This window comes from Botryllus schlosseri, chromosome 6, assembly GCF_051294905.1.
Source record: "Botryllus schlosseri isolate E-star chromosome 6, Bs_hap1, whole genome shotgun sequence".
Lineage (NCBI taxonomy): Eukaryota > Metazoa > Chordata > Ascidiacea > Stolidobranchia > Styelidae > Botryllus > Botryllus schlosseri.
The window spans coordinates 10,497,426-10,519,868 of record NC_137241.1 but is presented as its reverse complement, the minus strand read 5'-3'; the positions used below and the strand labels follow the sequence as shown (position 1 = coordinate 10,519,868).

General features: G+C 42.5%; 1 protein-coding gene across 1 annotated transcript; it reads left to right on the top strand.

Moving 5' to 3' along the window:
• The first annotated feature begins 20,187 nt into the window (after nt 1-20,187).
• Nucleotides 20,188-22,443, top strand: LOC145440240 (cyclin-H-like). The gene has a single exon (XM_080317815.1). The coding sequence runs from the start codon at nt 20,265-20,267 to the stop codon at nt 21,282-21,284; it is 1,020 nt and encodes a 339-aa protein (XP_080173941.1). The 5' UTR covers nt 20,188-20,264; the 3' UTR covers nt 21,285-22,443.

The following is a 22,443-nucleotide window of genomic DNA, read 5'->3' as shown; positions in this document are numbered from 1 at the left end:
GTGTATTGTGTGTTTTCACTGACAGCATATCAAATCAATGATGAGTTACAATTCAAAAATGGAAAGGAGATACTCATATATGTTTTAGCGACATGGCCTTAGAATAAATCCACATCCACTGAAACACGTTCCACTGGTGCACTAGATACAGGAATTTACCATTTTGAACCACAGGGAAGAGCATTGGATACTCATTATTTCTGGTCGCCCAATAATGCAAAGAATCATCGCCTTCAAATCTACACATGAGCTTATCAGTCTCTTCCAAGTACTTGACCATCTGAGTCCTTTCATAGCCTCTAATTGAACTTTGCTTCGATTGTCTGCTTGTATAATTGAAAAGTCTCGAGTACTTTGATTGCGGAGGATCTATTACCTCTTCATCACAGGATGATTTTGTACAATGTATTGCTACTATATGTGCCATTGTCTGTTGTTTTTACGGCGGCATATCTGATATCAGATGAGTGCAACGAAAGCAGTGGCGACAAACAGCGATATCGGCAGAATTCGTCATATGCGTTGATCTAGCTAGTACGATTCGCAAATTTCTTCATCTTCAAGTCATATAAAATATGTCGAGTCAATGACTTGGGTCGAGTCATGCGTAATGACTCGAGTACAAGTCGAGTCAATCCAAATATTGACTCGAGTCGAGTCGAGTCATTTTCCCTTTTCAAGAAAATGACTCGAATCAAGTCGAGTCACCAAAAATTCGTGACTCGAGTCTGACTCGAGTCTAGTCATGACTCGAGTCATTACAACCCTGCTGAAATCAATTGCTTTTCAAGGCATTTCAAAACGTTCCGCTGCAAGAAACTATTGATATTTGCGCGAACGCGCTTTACGGCGGTGAGCCAGCACCACCATCAATTCCGCGTAAAGTTTTTGTTGAACTTTTACAGGCAGCTACCTGTTCTGATGAATTTAGCTTTAACGATGTTATCTATAAACCAGTGGTTCTCAACCTTTTTTTAGACACGCCCCCCTTTTTGATAATGAAAAATTTCGCTCCCCCCTAATCATCATATCACAAAATCCAACCGGGATGCTAGCAACCCCAACAGATTATTTGGTGGTATGGTCCGTTATGAATGTTGATGAGAGAATACAAAATATGAAATTGGGTCAATAAAGAGAGAAACACGCGTGTATTGGAGGTAAATCGCGCAGATCGCGAAATATTTTTTCAGGTGACCGCTTCTTCGCGCCTCCCTTCGGATGTTTCACGCCCCACAAGGGGGGCGCGCCCCCCAGGTTGAGAACTCCTGCTATAAACAAATAGACGGCATATCGATGGGATCTCCCTTGGCACCTATTTTGGCCAACATTTTCGTAGGATATTATGAGGGCGAGCTACTCTCCCAGCGCGTGTCCACCAAACCGTTGGAGTACCGACGATATGTAGACGATACTTTTGTCATATTCAGGAATGAGTTGGACTGTGATCAATTTCTCATTCACTTAACCTAGCTTCACCCGGCTCTGCGATTCACAATTGAAAAAGAACTCATTGTCATTTTTTGACGTTTTAGTCGAAAAACATGATACCAATAAATTTGAAACATCAATCTTCAGGAAACCGACATTCACCGGCCAATATCTTCTTTGGAATTCATTTCGTCCTAGACTAGGGTTACCATATTTTTGTGAAGCAAATTCCGGACAGTCTTTAGCGCCCACTAGCGGATTTTAAAAGGAGGTGTACCACAATAACCGGCAATATGACGTCACACTAGCAAAGCATTGCCCATCGCCTGTATACACTATACAGGAATGGAGTGGAACATAGGTCATGAATTGGGCCATCTGTAATGTGAGCTCTGGTGATTGTTACTTGCTAGGGTGTGCAATAGATTCCTCCGCGGGCCGGTTGAAATCATCTGGTGCGCCGCGTCTGTCCTGTCAGGATTCTGTTTGACAGCCCTGCTATACTGTTAGGTCGGTGCGGCTATCTGTTTATGTGTTTTAATCAGGTCCGAAACAACATTTTTCTGCCCCCTTCCGCACTGATCTTTGGCCTACAATAAATAGTCGATGTAACTTTGTAGGGCACTTACTATATGCATTTGGCTGTTTAAATTTTATGTATGAATTATGTCATTAATATTGATTTTTTCATATATTAGGCAACTATAAAATTCACCAGCCGGTTGCACATTCGGTGATTTCCAACCTTTTATGGTCGGGACCTCATTTCCCTCTTAAAAATGTTCCGTGGCAATTAAAGCTCAAAACTTGATAAGCTGCTGATTACTAAAAAAATTCAGCCTGCCCAAAGTTACTCACGGCCTAGGAAGCTAATTACGTCCAGCATCATCGCGATCCCCAGATAAAGGCGAACGACCCCAAGATTTGGAACCACTGTCTGTGACTGAAGCATCCAATCGGCCTTAATCAACTCTAGGAATATACCGTTAGCTTATAATTGTGATTACAATCACACTTCTTTCAGTAAACGATGGTTATTTATATTTATTTTGATTGCATTTTTTTGGCGAGGTAGGTGCCTGGTGCCCATACTAATATCATTATGCGTTGCATTAACTCGCGCGCGTCGCGAAGAACAATTTTGAATAGCATAAATCTTCTTGAAATAACATTGTTTGTGTTGATTTACAAAAACGATTTGAGCCTGCTTCAAGCCTTCGAAATTCCGGACATTTAGGCATATTTTTGAAATTCCTCCCGGACGCAGATTTTTCAGTGAAATTCCGGACATGTCCGGGAAATTCCGGACGTATGGCAACCCTATCCTAGACGCAGAATCAACCTCAGGCACCCTCGTGCATAGAGCGTTGACGATATGTTCGCGTAATAAGCTGAACTCAGAACTTGACAATATCCGCAAAATCTTACTTGATAACTGTTACCCTGAACATGTCATCAACCGCGGCATAGAGAGGAAAGTAACGCAATTCAATGCAGAAAAGTCAACAGAGGCTACCGAACGAACAACCAAAGATGTTTACATCCATCTACATTGGATAGGGCCTATTTCCAACCGCTTTGAAAAGTAATTGATTTCAGCGGTCAATAAGTGTTACGACACAGTGAAGACCAACGCGATTTTCACGACAACGCAACTGCTCCCTGCAACACGTAAAGACGTTCTTACCGCACTTCAACAAAGCAATGTAGTTTACGAATTTAGGTGTCACTGTGATTGTGGCTACGTGGGAAGAACGTCAAAACGCTTGCAGGAACGCATAAATCAGCATGCCCCCAGATTCATTAGAATACGCTCGGTGAAAAGCTCACCATCAACTCATCCGCTCAAGATTGATGCGGAACAATCAAAGGTCATAAATTCTGCAATTGGCAAATTGGCAAGACACCAGGGCTTCGGAGCAGCTGTAAATTTGCATTGCTCCAGCTCCGGCTCCGGAGCTTTCTTCTATCATACATCAGCTCCGGCTCCAGCTCCGGAGCAGCATTATTACCACTGCTCCGGCTCCAGCTCCGGCTCCGGCCCTGAAAACTATCGAAGGTGTCTGTCTATATCAGGGGTGAGCAACCCGCGGCCTGCGGGCCATATGTGGCCCGCGAGAAGGCTTTGAGTAGCCAGCGAGCTAATTTCCCATGATATTATCGAAATTATGTTATATTATCGAAATTGAATTGATCAGATTGTGAACTCGCTAGGCCAACCAAAAATATGATTGATTAGTCTGGCCGCGGCACTTGGGATGTTGATGACTGGACTAAAATATCAGTTTCGACACATTGGCAGATCCAGGGTCCAGTCACATTTTTAGTAAATCGTCGTATATTACAATAAACTAAAAAAGCACTTTACTCCGTGCCACAGCATTAAAATTCTGATGCGGCGTTTTAACACTGGCACTGTACTCATTATCATTAGGCCATACAGCTCAATTTAATCTTTAAATGTGCGATTATTATTCAACTGTAGCTGTAGTAAGGGCAAAATGGGCGGATATAACAACGTGATTAATAGAAATTCGATTTGTACCAAATGGCCAATGGTTTGACGTTCGATATTGGTGCACTCGTTACCAGTCCATCCGGTGTCGATCAAGTTTATCGGAATGATATTTTCCCGTTGAAATGAATCGAATAATCGAAATAAACACTGTGCCATGCACATTGCGCCATGCCCATAACGAATTAAACTATGCAGTATGCACATTGCACGTTTACAAGTTTACGAAACAGATGATTACAAATTGGAAATCGCGTATCAAATCAGTAGTTTGTCTCCAACATAGAATACCATGGGGTTTTAGCCTACTCCTCTGTCATTCCCTATTTAAGCTCGAAAATCCTTACTGGAGTGAATGACAATGATGCGCAGTAATGAATTGCAATCATCATGCATAATTGCATACTCGCAATAACACTGTCCACTTTCGCGGCCCGACTATAGAACTATCACGAAAAAACGAGTATTTGCTTATCCGATTCATAACGACGATGAGATGGAATTTCTCGGCTCGTGCTCGTCATATTGACATGTGCAACGAAATCACGTTTTTATCATCTCTCCCATTTCGCGTAATACAGTGATCATTATTTCCGGAACGTATACAATTGGCCAACAAGGTTGTGCTGATGATGAAATTGCGGGTATGCCGAATACCCACAATATTCACAGGCATATGTCGCATACCGAGGTTCGGCACTCATGTATGAAAATTGAACATTGAACATACGACCGCTCTACTGTTAAACCCCCATAGAACATGGTTAGTCGGAAAACGTAGCGACGAAGAGGAAAAGATTCTTAATTTCGCGAAGGCCTGCTGTTGAATTCGGTGAACGCAGCAGATATGGCTGTTGCATGTATAATAGCATCTTATGAAATACGTCGGAGCCGGAGCTACCCCTCAAATAACTGGCTCCAGCTCCGGCTCCGGCTCCGGCTGAATTTTATATAGAGCTCCGGCTCCGGCTCCAGCTCCGGTAAAAATGCACGGCTCCGGGGCTCCGGCTCCGAGCTCCGGCTCCGGCTCCAAAGCCCTGCAAGACACACAAGGAAATAATGATTGGCGGTAATTACTAATCCTAGACAAACAAGAAACAAACGATACCAACGTAAAATGCACGGACATAACAGTCCTCCCCTGTGAGTTAAGAGTACAAGGCAGTTTAGGTTGGCCGATAGAATTCAGTTTGTTTTCTCATTCTCATCATCATTCATTGGTTTATTAGCAATTTTATCAGTTCAATACACCACAAAAATGCGATACAATGAAAAGAAAGGAAGATGTCGAAGCGACCAGGAGTTGTCTATGGAATCGGACGCCCACCTTGGCATAGGCGATGTAAAGAGGAGGCATGCACAGTTGCACACTGAATGAAAGTGAAGAATATAGTATAGAAAAAGGAAGCGACAAGAAATAGGGCGGCATGTCAGGGGAAGCGAGATCGATAGGTCAGTCGTGGTCCGGTAATCTTGAGGATGGACTGCATTTATTTAGTAGTAATTGCTTGTATTCCGACTTGAATGTGGACATGGTCGTCGACTGCCTGATGGCCGGCGGGATACTGTTCCACACATCAGGTCCGGCATATTTGATGGAGCGATGATCTTTTCGGTCGATCATGTGATATTTGGACGACGTGGACGCGCGTGTGTTGTATTTGTGCACTTTTGATTCAGAGATAAAGAAGTCATTGAAGTATTCGGGGCAACGACCGCAGTGGAACTGATACATAAACTTGGCGATTTCTAGTTTCCGCATATCTTCTATGTTTAGGACGCCGAATCTCTTCAGCAGCGACTTATTGGATGGGCAGCCAGGTCCCTTTGGGGCCCTAGCTATGATTCGGAGTACTTTATGCTGTAGTTTCTGTAGTGGCTTGAGTGCAGTTTTACTGGCAGCCCCCCAACAGAGGATGCCATAATGTAACTTCGATTGGATTAAGGATTTAAAGAGTATCCGAAGAACCCATGCTGGCATGAAGCGCCCAAGGCTGTAGAACAGGCCGCACTTCGGTGATAATTTAGTTTCAAGGGACTGAATATGACTCTTCCAGGACATGTTCGAGTCCAGTAAAACCCCGAGATATTTGGCATTATCTGTGTTGGAAACGGGCTGACCGGCGATATTAACGGTTCTAAGCGGATAACGTCTGCCCGGCGTTCGAGCAGGACTAGCTACAGGACGTTGTGTCCCATGTCTGACCAATGGTTGCTCAGCTTGTGACTGTTGCGGCTGAGCAACTTCCTGTGTGGCCGTATCATGACCAGTGGAAATCAAGCGTGGTTGGAGTTAGTTTTTGTGCCTCCTCCAATACCCATGACCTGTTTTTATAATGTACACAACACGCCCCAATATTTTCGTCACCCCGCCAGCAACCCACTTTGGTCCGCGTCGGTAACTGCGAGCGTAATCCGAGGAACCAATCTCGAAATGAGTGACTGATTGTCCAGACGTAACGGGTTTCGATTTGTCGAAGGGCGAGCACAAACCCAACAAATTGCGCGGCTGCCGACCATGTAAAATCTCAGCAGGCGTTTCCCAGTCTATGCCCGGGTGTGGTGCACATCGGTACGTAGCGAGAAGTGTTTGGAGCGCGAAGTTGAGATCTTTTCCCCCGTCGCATTTTTTATCAATCCAGCTTTTAAAGTCTGGACGAAACGCTCCGCTTCCCCGTTCGAGGCAGGGTGAAAAGACGGTGATACGATATGGATGATTGCCAAATTTGAACAAAACGTATCGAATTCATTCGATGTGAATTGCGGTCCGCCATCCGTGACGATTGTTACGGGCAAGCCTTCGATAGAGAAGACTTCCCTCAAAGCGTTGACTACACACGTAGTTGTGGTAGATCCGATATTTAATACTTTAACGATAGGATATTTCGAATGCGCATCGACGATGACAAGAAACATTTTATTTTTTATTGGACCTGCGAAATCCAAGTGAATTCGTTCAAAGCATTCAGACGTTCTGGGCCATTCGCGATACTGACGATCAGGCGCTTTCATTACTTTACGGCAAGCGTCGCAACTCTTCACGAGATTTTAAATGTCGCGATTACTGGAAGGCCATGCGATGTAACGTCGAGCCATCTGCTTCATTTTCGCGATACCCCAATGTCCTTCGTGCAACAATGATAAGGCTCGCGAGCGAAGTGACTGCGGAATTACTATGCGCGCTGAAAACCATCAATATTGAGCATGACTATGTCTTCGTGCAGAGAAAGCGAATGCTTGCGAGTCAAAATCCAAGAAAAATCATCAATGTGCGTCTTTGGATTCCAATTACCATAAGTAACGGATAATTTCACTAGTTCTATGGTTTTGTCTTTCAGCGTCGCGTCGCGAATTTCATTGCGAGTTAACGGTAAGCCATTGAATGCCATATTAATAGCGTGAACGATCTCCGCGTTTCCAGTTCGTCAAACTCAGGGTCTGGACCCTTCGGTAAGCGAGATAAACCGTCAGCATTTCCGTGCTGCCCATTCACTGTAATTGATTGGTTCGAGGATACCTTGATTGACTAATCTATTCAATTCGGTTTGAACAGCGAATAGCGATTTGCCTTGCGAAAGGCAAAGGACGTGGCTTGTTAAATACGGGTTGGCATTGGGTCCGAATGGAGGCGTGGGTTCTAATCCCACTTCTGACACCAATTGTTATGTTCTTTATCTTGTTTGAACAATAACTCATACGATGCGGTTGCAATACGAAATCAGTAGCCTATATTATCAGCAGAATAACTTCAAGGCAGCGACACGATTTTTTTTTTTTTTAGGGGTAACCTGGAGGAACCGCAGTAAACCTCCACCCCGTTACGCTTGTGGCAGCCGCATGGCACTACACCATGTTGCTATTGCCACAAGCGCCTTAATAGGTCACTCTTGGGTCGAAAGGACCCAAAAGCTCCCAAAAGGTTGCTTCTGGTTGCCATTTTTTCCTTCAATAGTTTCTCTTCTATTTCAGGTTCAAACGGCTGTCACAAGCAGGCTTACGCTGGGGGCGTCTGCGGAGGCTTGTCCCGCCGCCACCATACTTGTGACTGCGACACGATCCAGAGTACAGGCAAACGAAAGACGAGTAGACAACAGAACACAGGTTATAAATACAAAGCACGACACACGACGAAATAATTATCGGCGGTAATTACTAATCCTAGACAAACAAGAAACAAACGAGACCAACGTAAAATGCACGAACATAACAGGGTCCGGGTTTTTTAGGGTCCGCGAGACGTTTTCTAGGACGACGAATCACGTTTTAAAAAATCGAACGATCCAGAAAACAAACATTACTGGAATATGAAATAATTCAGGGAACTTATTGTAAAACCATAACCGATGGTAGCCCGACATTATATTGTTCATCAATATATAAGGTAGAGTATTTGGTTTCAGAATTATTCGCGCGCTTTAGGGCCACACTGCATTCGGTGACTTTATTGTGCGTATACCCACTCCCGTACCTAATACGCATCATTTTACTGTAATAAATCTACCTGTATTCGCAATTATGGGGGACGCGTTTGAGGCCGCTGAAATCCTTCAGTCTAGGGCAGCGGTGTTCCGCGAACCCCTTGGGGTACGAAGCACTGAAGTAGGGGGTACGAGATGAATTGTGCAATTATACGTTATTCAATTACGCATGTTTTGACGAATCTCATGTTTTAGTGAATCATTTAAAGTTATCTGTCATTCATTTGTATTTCGGTTTACTCATCGTCAACTCTTAATTGTTCTGTTTGATTTGATTGATTGATTGATTAATTTCATTGTTGCGCCGTCTGTGGTCTACATATGTTTTCTTAGTTACTGTTTCTTACCAGTGTTGGGATCAAATGACTACCTTCGAGTCACGAGCCATCTCGAGTCATTGCACATTTTGACTCGAGTCAAGTCAAGTCAATAGATTTTCAAAAGTAACTCGAGTCAAGTCAAGTCACTCGATTTTTGGAAGTGACTCGAGTCAAGTCGAGTCAAGTCAAGTCACGAGTCAAGTCACAATTCAAGTCAAATTGACTTTTCGAAGTAAGAGTGATCATTCAAAGTCATTACATTTTGGTAGATGTATGAAAGACAGATTGATTGGTCAGATAGATTGAATCAAATAACGAGTATTAAGTTGAATATACATGCATTATACATTCAAAAAGGCGTTGTATCGCTCACGCACACGTCGAGTTGCTAATAAAATACGCGAGCCAAAATAGAGGATCGACTACGAAGCGCCGAGAAGTTGAAACAAATTGATCTGGTACAATACACTACCCCTCTACACATCCATGAGAATAAAATAAAAAATATACGCATAAACTATATTCGTTCATTCAAACCATACAAGAGGGTTGGTTAAGGCGGGAACTGCGCGATGTAACCACTGAGCCGTCTGAGAAACATAGATACGTTGCCATTAGATTATTCTACTAGTACATAAACGTAAGCTGTTATCATTTCGTTTTCGGTCAATCTATCTGTGATGTAACAATGCAGGATTAATGAAAGGTAGGCCTACAATCCGTGAATGACCGGTTTCTCTCATAAGTCAAACCGGCGTATCGAGGACAATCCGGATATGAATAGGATACAGAGATTTAATCGACCCCGTTTACTTGATGACTTGAAATTGACTCGTAAATTTTGTTCCGAGTCACTAGTCACATTTTTGCAGCGCCGAGTCAAGTCAAGTCAAGTCATTTTTGCAAAGTGACTCGAGTCAAGTCAAGTCATTTGAATAAGTTGACTCGAGTCGGACTCGAGAGTGAAGTCACTGTTTTTTACTCTCCCCTTCAACTATCGGACGAGCAGCCACTATTGCGAATCTCGCTTTACGTATCTACTATTCAGACCAAGCAATTCCGTATTGTTTAATTGTACCTCTTGTTTATATTTGAGAATAGAAGACCGATAGGCAGCGCTTGCCTAGTTCGCATTACCAGATGTTTTAGCTTACAGCAGACAGGATTCGAATACTGGTAAACAGGCACTCATTGGATTCGGAGTGCCGCGTCGAAACAATTCGCAATATCGCTTATTCTCTCGTCGATTCAGGAGCAGGCATCTACATCCAAGACTTTGCTGCTCAACGAAGATCGATCGACACTGTTTGGCACTGAATTTGCTACATTTAGATAGTTTTCATTACCAGATTTAGTAGCCTACAGCAGACGGGTTTCCACGCCCTGTAAATCGGTACTCATTGGATTCGAAATGCCGCGTCGAAACAACGCGCATTATTTTGCAAATTTACATAAAGTGGAATATTATTGGCCGGATATTTTCAACTCGAAAATTTTCTTCGCGCTTCACACGATTCCCTTTCAAGAGCGTTTTTGCTTGAAATTTGGGTATGTCATTCCCTTCTACAAAATAATGGTCGTATTATAATATAATATATAAAATAAGTTGCGGAAATAGGTCTAGACCAGGGGTTCTCATCCCTTTCTTGGCCGTGCATGGCCCATTTTCCGGTTTGAAAATGTGCTGTGGCCCACCTCTCATCTTGTAGTCATTATCCTGTTCAAAGCTTGGTAATCGACGGCGCCGATATGCCTATTTCTCTAAAATGTGCGCATTTTTCTCTTAATTTACCTGATGATCTTGAAATGCGCAGACCTTTCGGCTCATGAAATCGCGCGAAGCGTGACGAAAATTTTTAAGTCGAATAAATATCCTCCAACAAACGACCAACGAAATAATCTTGGGCCCCTTCGAAGTCCCGCAATTGGGGGTTTGAGTGCAGCAGTTACGGCCCTGGTAGATCATAGGCTAAAACTCCTGTATATATTTTGAGTTCGTCCGCTGTTCGGTTCGCGTCGCGAAACACAATGATCAAATCCACGCATCCACTGTGTGATTGGGATTTTTAGTTCCTACACTATTGTTGGGAATAATATAATCATTCTGGGTCAGCTTCAAACAATTCATAGGTGAATGGGGTACTACAGAGAAGTGGAGAAAGATTTTTTAACATGCATCTTGTTCCAAACCAATTGAAGTTGCGATGTCAGAATATTCAATCCACTGATACAATCAATTCATGTGACTCTTGCATTATATGTACGTACAATGATGTCAGGTCGGACAGTTTAAACCGACTCCAAAAATTAGTGCGCTCCGCTAAATCCTCAATCCATTACGATTCGTTGCGGTGGTGCATAGTATACCTCCACCAGAAGTTGCTAATAATTTGCAATTATGGCTATTTTTATCCTACAATAATACGACTTGCCTATATAAGTACAGTAAATCTATACATCAATCACACTTCATTCCGAATTTATTGCTCACACCTTTGAACGGCATGACATGAGCCCCTGCCGAAATGCTTGGTTACCTCAGCATTACCTTCCAGTTATTAGGCCTATACACTCGAAATTAGTTTAGTTGCTGTTAGCCGTAGGTTGTCATAGCCAGTGGAAACAGCCGCCGTTTGTCTCTCCCGTTTTGGACTCGTACATTGTGACTCTATACGGGCCACTACGTCTCATCAGAGTCGGATGAAAAGCTTTATGTAGCCTACGTATAATTCGATAATATGAATATATTTTTAGCGATTAACATAACACATGAAACTAAACTTACATTAATTCTAAAATTTTCTAAATACCTTTGTGGCCCACCTCAAATGCTCCTGTGGCCCACCAGTGGGACATGGCACATCCTTTGAGAACCCCTGGTCTAGACTATAGCAATTAGGAGATAATGGTGCCTTGAGGCCGTTAGGGTGCTTTAATCGAGGGCGTGAAACCTGCTGGGGCTGGCACGTTTCGGCGCAGGCCGTGACTTCCACCCCATAACACGCCAAGACCTGTGACATTTCGGTGCACCGGCGGCGGCGATTTACATTTGGACCCTGAGAGCACATCTCATCGGCGAAACCGTCGATATTAATATTAGGGGTGGGGTGAACTAGGGATGGTGTGAACCTCTGAAAGGTTCAGGTTCGTGTGAACGCGAACCTTTTTGAAAGGTTCTGTGTGAACGCGAACGTGAACCTCATGACGTCACGTGACGTCATATTGCTAATTTCAACCTTACATTTCAGTGCAGTGATAGCCTATATATTGTTGCACAGTTGTACACGATACCTAGCGACGACTCGGGCCACATAATGTCACAATGCCGAAGTACATACTGACGTTTTAAACGTCGCCAGATGTACCAACACGGGCAATCAAATGATATAATAATCCCATCGAATCAATATCTTCCCTCGCTTTGCCAACAATTTCGATGAGGACTTGCTAGGAAATATAAGCTCACGCCTTAACGGTCTAGGCCAGACCGGACAATGTATTCGGCGTCTGAGTAATTGCTACGTTAATATTGAGTAGAGCAGTGGTTCCGAACCTTTTTCGACCGATCGCCCCCTTTTCAAGGTCAACACCGATCATCGCCCCCCCAAATTTTGTGCACCGATAATTGGGCATACAGACTGTAATCACCGGCGGGTTGACTAAAAAAAAAAAAAGGTCATCTTTCTCCGCTCAGAGCTGAAAATAACGTTTTTTCTCTCCAAATTGCTAGGTGGATGACTAAAAAAAAAAAAAAAAAAAAAAAAAAAGGTCAGCCGTTTTGACGCGTCATCGCCCCCCTATCGACCCCTTCGCTATTTTCGCCCCCCCATCGCCCCCTTTGTCCATTTTCGCCCCCCTATCGCCCCCTTCGTCATTTTCGCCCCCCTAGATCGCCAAATCGCCCCCTGGGGGGCGATATCGCCCACGTTGGGAACCACTGGAGTAGAGTGTAAAACGGTTTCTATACTTGCTACTAGGGATGGTGTGAACCTCTGAAAGGTTCAGGTTCGTGTGAACGCGAACCTTTTTGAAAGGTTCTGTGTGAACGCGAACGTGAACCTCATGACGTCACGTGACGTCATATTGCTGATTTCAACCCTACATTTCAGTGCCTATACTAATGTACAGATTGTACAAATGTACACGATGCCTAACGACGACTCAGACCACATAATGCCACAATGCAAAAGTGGGCTACATATTAACGTTTTAAACGTTGCAAAATGTATCAACTGGGGCAATCAAATATTATAATGATCCCATGAAATCAATATCTTCCATCGCTTTGCCAACAATTTCGACTACAACTTGCTAGGAATATAAAGCTTACGCCTTACCAATCTGGGCCAGACCATACAATGTATTCGGCGTCGGAGTATTGCTACGTAGATCTTGAGCAGAGTGTAAAACGGGTTTCTATACTTGCAACCGATATTACGAATTACTCCATTACCAAGTCATATATCAGTATAGCCAACACACCCCAATCGCACGGATTTGGTTTTCACGACACCATAAACATATTAAGTTAAGATTGACTCCGTACGCCTGCTAGATTTTTTACATCAAACAACGATATCAATTTCATTGATTGGTAGAATAAGCATCATTCGGTTACTACATGTGGTATATTTCACTCTTGATGTTGTGTGGGGTCAATCTCACAGCAGAAATTTTTGAGATTGTCAAGGTGCATGCTCGTTTGGTCTTGATATTTTTTACGCTGCCAGCGCCATGCATAGAGTGACCCGTAGTTGAAATGCAATAAATTTCAACCAAAACTGTTATAATGAAGTGAAAATTGTAATATATGAAAAAGGTTCACAGTGCAGAACCTACCAAGGTTCGTTTGTGAACGTGAACCTCTAAATATCTGAAGTTCACACACAGAACGCGAACGTGAACCTCACGTTCACACCATCCCTACTTGCTACCGATATTACCCCATTAACAAGTTATAGAACAGAAGCCAATGCCCCAATCGCACGGATTTGGTTTTTATGATGCAATAAACATGAATGAAATGAAATCGAGATGGATCCCGTACGCTTGCTACATTTTTTACATCAGACAACGATATCAATTTCGTTGAATGGTTGAAGAGGGATCATTCGCTGACTACCTACATGTAGCGTATTTCGCTTTTGATGTCGTGTGATTGCGGATCAAGCTCACAGCAGAGAGTGACTAAATATTCACAAACAGAAAGCTGGATATTGCGAGCAAACTTTTGTAATAAAGCAGGTAACATTTTTGAGATTGTCAAGGTGCATGCTCGTTTAGTGTTGATTCTTTTTATGCTGCCAGCGCCAAGAATAGGGTGGCCTAAAGTGGAAATGCAATAGATGTAAACCAGAGTTGTTATAATGACGTGAAAATTTTAATATATGAAAAAGGTTCACGGGGCAGAACCTACCAAGGTTCGTTTGTGAACGTGAACCTCTAAATTTCCGAGGCTCACACACAGAACGCGAACGTGAACCTCACGTTCACACCATCCCTAATATCTATTGTAGCGTTTCGCTCCATTATTACCGTAATGAACCTCGCTGATCACTAATTATGTTGGGTATTTCTTGATGTTGCGAACCAATGTTTTCAGTCGCCCTTTAGTCATCGTCCGAGGGGCAATCGCTTCTAGTCATCTTCCGAATAACATCGCCGTTGTTTTACGTCGTTTAATAAAAGACTTACGATAACACGTCAACGTTACCTACACCGAGCCGCGGACCAGGAAGAACGCGCGCCGACGACAGACCACGCTATTCTATCACTCACAAAGGATTAACGGGCGTGCCAAAAAAAGAAAGCCGAAAGCTGAAATTCGAAGGTTTAGACTTGAGACTTTCTAGCAATAAATATTTGTGTATTGGAGTCAGGAGTAAGCCCGTCATTTCAGTTTTTGCTGAGCATGTCGCCGAGATTACGGATTTTAATTAATGTCGGTCTCATGACAAAAATGCGGAACACTCCGTCAAGGAAGAACGAAGTTCAGAAAAATGCAAGCTTCGCTCAACATCAAGGCTATTAGAGCTGCACATGGCTCGGAGGCCAGCGACCAAGAAAATAAGCTTTGTGCTATTGCATATATACATTTCAGTGCAGTGGTTCTCGAAGTGGGGGCGTGAAAGTATCGGACGAGGAGCGCGAAGCCGAAGTTAAATAAACACGTTTTTCGCGCTCCGCGCGATTTATCCCCAGCTTACAGTTATTGTTCTGTGTATTGTCCGACTTTGATATATCAGAATTCATCCATCAACAGCCATAAATTTCCATGCCATCAAACTATCCGCTGGGATTGCTAGCATTCTGGTTGTATTTTGTAATAGTAAGGATGGCGCGAAATTTTTCGCGTGCCTAAAAAAGTTTGAGAACCACTGTTCTAGAGTCTTAATATATGAACGTGGATAACGATTTAAAGAGAGTTAAAAATGTATCGTGCATTGTTTCGCATCATGACATCAAATATATATTTTTGTATTTAGCCGTCAATTTCTCGTTACCTGACATGAACATATTCACTAATTAGTATTTATTAACAATGTAATTAGGAAATAATATTAAAACACGCTGGACAATATAGCTAAAATGTTTCACTCGGCCTGCCAGCTTATTTTCTATTTCTCATTTGGCCCGCGGAGAAAAATAATTGCCCACCCCTTCCCTAGGCGAAGTAAAGAATGGGCATGCACATAATGTTCCCTCTAATTTTTCATGAGTCTGCGCGCACTCACATACTAACTGCGCGGCCCCTTGCACGACAGTGCGTAACGACAAAAATAGGTCATCACCTCGGATATTGTGTGCTCAGCTTAGATTTTCTGTGCGCAGAGACCGTGCAAGCACTGCGCAATTGCGCACGTGCGCAGCTTAGACGGAACATTGTACACCCTGAATGAATTGAATAGTAATAGAAGATAACATGGAAAGACGAAACGACAAACTGAGATGCCATGCCATAAGTGACGGAGTAAGGCGGTGTCGATATATCAGATCGTGGTCTGGTAATCTCAAGCTCTGCCTATTTATTTAATATAGCCTGCTTGTAATACTGTTTGAATGGATGACCGGCAAGATACTGTTCACCCAATGCTATTATATGAGAGAGAGAGAGAGAGAGAGAGAGTCTTTATTTTCATCCAACCAAAATACATAACACACGGCAGTGATGGTGGTACAGAAAATATGCTTGCACAGTATTAGGTATGTTTCGCATTGCAGGTTCGGCATATTTGATAGAGCGAAGACCGAGGAGGGTTGGTTCGATTATGTTCACAATAAGAATAGTCGTTATATTCACAATAACGTCATTCGTAGCCAGGGCTGGAGTCGGTATATTTTACCACCTACTCTAACTCCGACTCCGACTCCACACATTTTCATACCGACTCTGACTATAGATTACTAACCTACGGATAGATAGATACGCAAGTCCCGTCGTTACGCTCTGGCAAGCAGCTACACTTGTTGCTGAGCAATCTAAAAGCAGCATAATTGGTGGAGTTATAGTTTGCGACCCGAGGGATGAAATGTAATGAAACTGGTCTTAATCGAGAGCTATTGCCGCACTGATTCCGAAAATACAAATTAAAATCTTGTCGGGGATATGAAACCAACTCAAAACAGCCCTCAACATCCGACAATCGGCATTGTTCCAACAATGGCACCAACGCAACACGATGAACATAACAATGGCCAATTTCATCAAGCGATTGTACAGAACAATCCTCATTTTCATATTTTGACGTGGTTCCATTTCCCTGACAAGATTTTAATTTGTATTCTCAGAATCAATGCGACAGTAGCTTTCGATCAAGACCAGATTCAGTAATTTCTGCGCTCGGGAAGATAGCTTTTGGGTTGCCAGAAATCCTACAGTCGCTTACGCAAAACAATTCTCCACTCCAGCCTCAGCGAAGCGGAACGAAGCTGCAAAACTGGTCGTTGCCGTTCCATGTTTAATTTCTATAGCCGCATCCTTGCTCTTGAGTTTCTCTCTCGTTTCGCCAGACAGCATTGTTGCGTCACCCTGCCAATCTACTCAACAATGAATAATTTTGGGCTGATTGTGGGGGTTCCAGGGCCATGAGTGGAATAAAATTTATATTTTCGTAATCAGCGCAGAGTCAGCTTTCAATTGATATCCGATTCATCAAATTTATTGCACGGCAAGCCGGTCAAAGATAACCGTCAAATTGCCTGTAGCCAAATGGAAATTGTGACGTGATACAATTTCATTGAACCGTGAGATTTGCTTGTGTCGACACCATATAGGACACTATTACTGCGTTTCCATGCACGGCCGATGGGCCCATTTTCGAGAGATTCGGCCAACGAACGAGAGAATTTTGTTGCGCATGCACGTCGGCCGACTCGTTGGCCATCGAGTGAATCCTTCGGCTTAGCCTTTCGGCCATGCTTGCGCTGTGTCTTGGATTAGCGAATTGGTATTAGCTACTTACAATACACTTTCCGTAACAAATTAACTATGGCTGCACTCCGGGCGGATCTTGGACGCCTTGAAAAACCCGGAATTTAATTATGATTGCAATGAATTTAGTAGTACCGGTACTGCTACGAATTACCCGTAGGCTACCGAAATCTTCGCGATTTGATCATATACGCTGCTGCCACAATTCGAGGGTTTGTGTTCTGGTGCATGGGTACAATACAAACTATACCGCTTGACCACAAACTAGTTGAACTTATTCACATTCCCCTTGTAAGCAAATCATCAACAGGACACTTGAAGTTCATGTCTGAATCATGACGACGAAACAGTAGTACCGGTAGACTACTGGGCAAGTTACTACTCTGCTTTCGAAAATATTAGACCACGATATCCCATATCTATATCCCCCACATACTAAGATATGCCACCAATTTTCATCTTTTTTCCATTTCATTTTATCTTCTGTTAGTTTTAAGCAATTGGTTCATCATGACCATTTTACATGTTGGATGGATTTAGGCCTACGTGTTCAAGGTCAAAGCGTGTTGTTAGACTGAATGACCGCAACAAGTCATCTCGGCTCATTCCTACCGAGTCATTTAACGCAATCTAGTGATTAATATGAAATTATCACATAAAGTAAGCCGAAAACGTCATTGCGATCGCTTCGCCCACCTAGTTCGATCGGCCAAGTCACGGTCTGATTACACCTGGTCATGGAAACACCATAGTGTCCTATATGGTGTCGACACAAGCAAATCTCACGGTTCAATGAAATTGTATCACGTCACAATTTCCATTTGGCTACAGGCAATTTGACGGTTATCTTTGACCGGCTTGCCGAGCAATAAATTTGATGAATCGGGGATCAATCGAACGCTCACTCTGCACTGATTACGAAAATATAAATTTTATTCCACTCATGGCCCTGGAACCCCCACTATCAGCCCCAAATTATTCATTGTTGAGTAGATTGGCAGTGTGACGCAACAATGCTGTCTGGCGAAACGAGAGAGAAACTCAAGAGCAAGGTTGTTCACAAATATTTTTCCAATAGTCTCCCTCCTGTGTTTGATGACTTTTTCATACCTGCTAAACATGTCCATTCCCATTACACGAGATCTTCGTCTAAAGGAAACGTCTACTTACCCCAACCCAATAGCAACCTAACTAAGAGATCTATCGACTACTCGGGACCTATCATCTGGAATGCATTACCATCACATATCCGTGAATTGCCTTATAATAGATTCAAAAAAGCCCTACTTGATCACCTCTTGTCGTTACACTAACACTGTTGCCCTACCTCGCCCAGACATTGCTTCATTGATCATTTGCTACCATTGTTTGATTTTTTTCTATTTTCCTTTCCTAACTAAACATTTTTTTACAGCCAGACTGTTCTGAGTCAAGTGTACCTGTTTGATGCTGGTGTGATCAGACTAGATGACCTTCACGGTCTTATCGATCATTCCTATCTAATACCGAATACTGTGCACGCATATTTTCTGTACCACCATCACTGCCGTTTGTTATGTATTTTGGTTCGATGAAAATAAAGACTCTCTCTCTCTCTCTCTCTCAAGGATGCGGCCGAGCGGCGAGAGTGGGATCAGCTATGTGCATTGTGCAATCGCGTCGCAGAGAAACGCTGCGCTGTTGATACTTTTTCTATTTGCTTCGGTAAAAGCTAGCACGCCTTATCAGCCTTTCCTATACTTTTAAGGGTAGATCTGGGTCCACAGAATGTATTAGGGCCCTACCAATTTTCGCGCATTATCCTTCAACTGATAGAGATATTTAGGCTACGTCTAAATTGTCTACATTGGATATGTCACATTATTATGATATCGATTGCCTTAGCCCGCTAGTTGCGTAGGGCTCCAGAGACGCGTGGCGCTGTTGATACTTTCTATAGGCGCTTCGCTAAAAGCGAGCACACATTACCAGCCTTTCCTTGATTTGTAAGGGTAGAACTGGGTCCACAGAATGTATTTGGTCCCTACCAATTTTCGCGCAATATCCTTCAGCTGATAGAGATATGTAGGCTACGTCTAAGTAGTCTACATTGGATATGTCAGATTATTATGATATCGATTACCTGAGCCCGCTTGTTGCGTAGGGCTCCAGAGATGCGTGGCGCTGTTGATACTTTCTAAAGGCGAGCACACATTACCAGCCTTTCCTTGATTTGTAAAGGTGGAACTGGGTCCACAGAATGTATTTGGGACGTACGAATTTTCCTGCAATATCCTTCAACTTACAGAGATCCTTCCGTCAAGTATAGCTAGGTTAGTTATCTATAATAATTACACATAGCTATAGCCGCGACGTCAGCTGATCCCACTCTCGCCGCTCAGCCGCATCCTTGCTCTTGAGTTTCTCTCTCGTTCCGCAAGACAGCATTGTTGCGTCACACTTCCAATCTACTCAACAATGAATAATTTGGGGCTGATTGTGGGGGTTCCAGGGCCATAAGTGGAATAAAATTTATATTTTCGTAATCAGTGCAGAGTTAGCTTGCGATTGATACCCGATTCATCAAATTTATTGCTCGGCAAGCCGGTCAAAAATATCCGTCAAATTGCCTGTATCCAAATGGAAATTGTGACGTGATACAATTTCATTGAACCGTAAGATTTGCTTGTGTTGACACCATATAGGACACTATGGAAACACGGCCGACATGTACAACGCATGCGTCATGGCCTTTCGGCCGACCGTCGGCTTAGCATGGAAACGAGGTATATGGTAAGCCTATGTAAGATAACTTCAGGATTGCCACAAATCCCACAGTCACTGCCGCAAAACAATTCCGAGTCCAGCATCAGCGAAGCGGAACGAAGCTGCAAAATTGGTCGTTGGCATTCATTGGTAGCTATATAAATTATAAACATTCATAGCGGCAGCGTTGAGCGTTTATCCTTCTTCCGCGTTGGATAATGGATTCTCTCACGCTTACTGACGCCGCGTATGCTTTCCGTCGCCTTCGATATGAAAATAAATGATATTCGTATTTCAGACTGATGTAGAAAGTAACGCGATATTCCAGCTAGTCGTTGATAGATATGTATCACTCTAGTACGCAAAGAAAATTTTGGACCTTCAAAAGCGATAAGGAGCTGACGAAGGGCAGAGAGGCCGCAAACGACAGATTCAGAAATGAAAGGCAAAACAAAACAAGTTTTAATGAAGAATATTTTCTAACTGTTGAAGAAGAACGGGTGTTGCTAAGGTGGTATGACGACAAATTAATCAAGGAATTCTGCCATCGTTTCAAACCTAAAGTACCGGTTAATTGCATTGCAACATCTTGCCATTATGTTAAACGCTTGTTTTTGCGATACTCTGTCATGGAATACAATCCCAAACTGATGATACTCGCCTCAATATGGCTCGCATGTAAGACCGAGGAATTCAACATATCCATGGATCAGTTTGTTTGGAATATTCATCATCTGTTGCCAGATGAAAAATTAGCTCATGGCGAGGACTATGCAAGGAAATACGGAGATGCTATTTTGGCGGTTGAACTGATATTGATTAAAGAATTAAACTTCCATTTGACGATACACAATCCTTTTCGCGCCTTCGAAGGGTTGTTGATCGACATGAAAACACGCTACGAAAGTGCGGCTTTGAAGAAACCCGAAATTTTACGTGAACCTACTGTTGATTACTTATATTCTGCCATATTTACTGATGCCATCCTATTATACACACCATCACAACTTGCACTAGCAGCTTTACTGTACGCAGGCGCCAAACTGAATATCATTTTAGACTCGTATGTGACCGAACATCTCCTAAAAGACCAGCCACGCCAAGTACTCGAAGACACTATTAAAAATGTGAAAAAAATACGCTCTATAGTACGTAAGAACATGAAATGCCCACTGGAAAATATGGTGAAGAGCATCGAAATGAAATTGGAGAAGTGTTGCAACAAAACGTCGAACCCTCTGACAGAAGAGTACGCTCGCCTCAAGAGTCTTGAAGTCGAAGAGAGGGAGAGAATAGCAACCCAAAAATGGAGGGAAGAAGCGGAAAGACAAAAGCAGTTGCAAAAGGATCTTCTGGACTATTGAAACAACAATCTCTGTCTTGAAAAAAACTGTCTGGATCTGTAATGCCATCCATTATTTGTGCTCAAAATGATAGTAGGCCTAGGCCTATACGCTAGGGCTGTTAAAAAACCTTTTTTTTCAAATCTTGCTTGCTAGGCAATTGAATTGTCAGGTTTTTTAAAAATAAATGATGTACACCAAATTTGAATCTCTTCCAACCGGTAATCGTAAAGCTGTTACAGTTTTAAAATTTTGACTTTATTATTAAATGAATGATTTTTTTTTCAAATTTCACTGATTACCCTGAAATTGAAATGTTGACTACAAAAACGATGCAAAAAACATTGACTCAACACTCAATACCAACCGGTAAGAGCGAAGTTATTGCAGTTGTAAATTTTGGATTTGAAAAAATAGCATTGACGGCGGGTAATTCCAGAATTATCAAGAATAAATTCGCTTCTACTGGTTGGAATTGAGTCAAATTTGTTATACATCGTCTTTGGAGACAAGGTATCAATTTCATGGGGTAGCCTGAAATAAATAAAAAAAATTTATGATAAATTCCAAACTTTAAAACTGTAAAAGAGCTTTGCGATTACCGGTTGAAAGGGATTGAAATTTGATGTGTATCGTTTTTTTTAAGGCAACCTGACGATTTAATCAGACAGCAAGCAAGATTTGGACAAAGAAACTTCTTTGATCAGCCCTAGTATAGGCTACACGAATGTCTAATTTTGAACTGCTCCAGCTATAATCGTATCAAGGATAGAAATTTAAGTATGCTAGATTTTTTAAAAAGCAATGTGATGTCATCATGCAGTGAAAACGAATAGCATCATGATGCCCAACCTGAGAAATTGGAAGAGACATTCACGCCTTCCGCCCCCCACCCCTTTGGCTACATCACTGGCTCCAGCATAACACAAGTTCACTTATTCAGCTTCGTTTGCAGAATATTGATGGAAAAAGAATGATTTGTACAAATTCCGGATTGAATTTAAGATTTGAAATTAGAAATCATTGTTAGACTGAGCGATGAGATAACTTGAGCCGTATTCCAGAAACGTTCTGCGATATACGATTCACTCTGGGTTTTGATAAGTAAACATTTCTCTAACTACTACTATTGTCTATTCATGTCATCTTTGCTTTATTTATTCTACTCTTTTGCAGAAAA

Coding starts and splice junctions, on each gene's coding strand:
- LOC145440240 (XM_080317815.1), top strand. CDS start 20,265: ATGTATCACTCTAGTACGCAAAGAAAATTTTGGACCTTCAAAAGCGAT.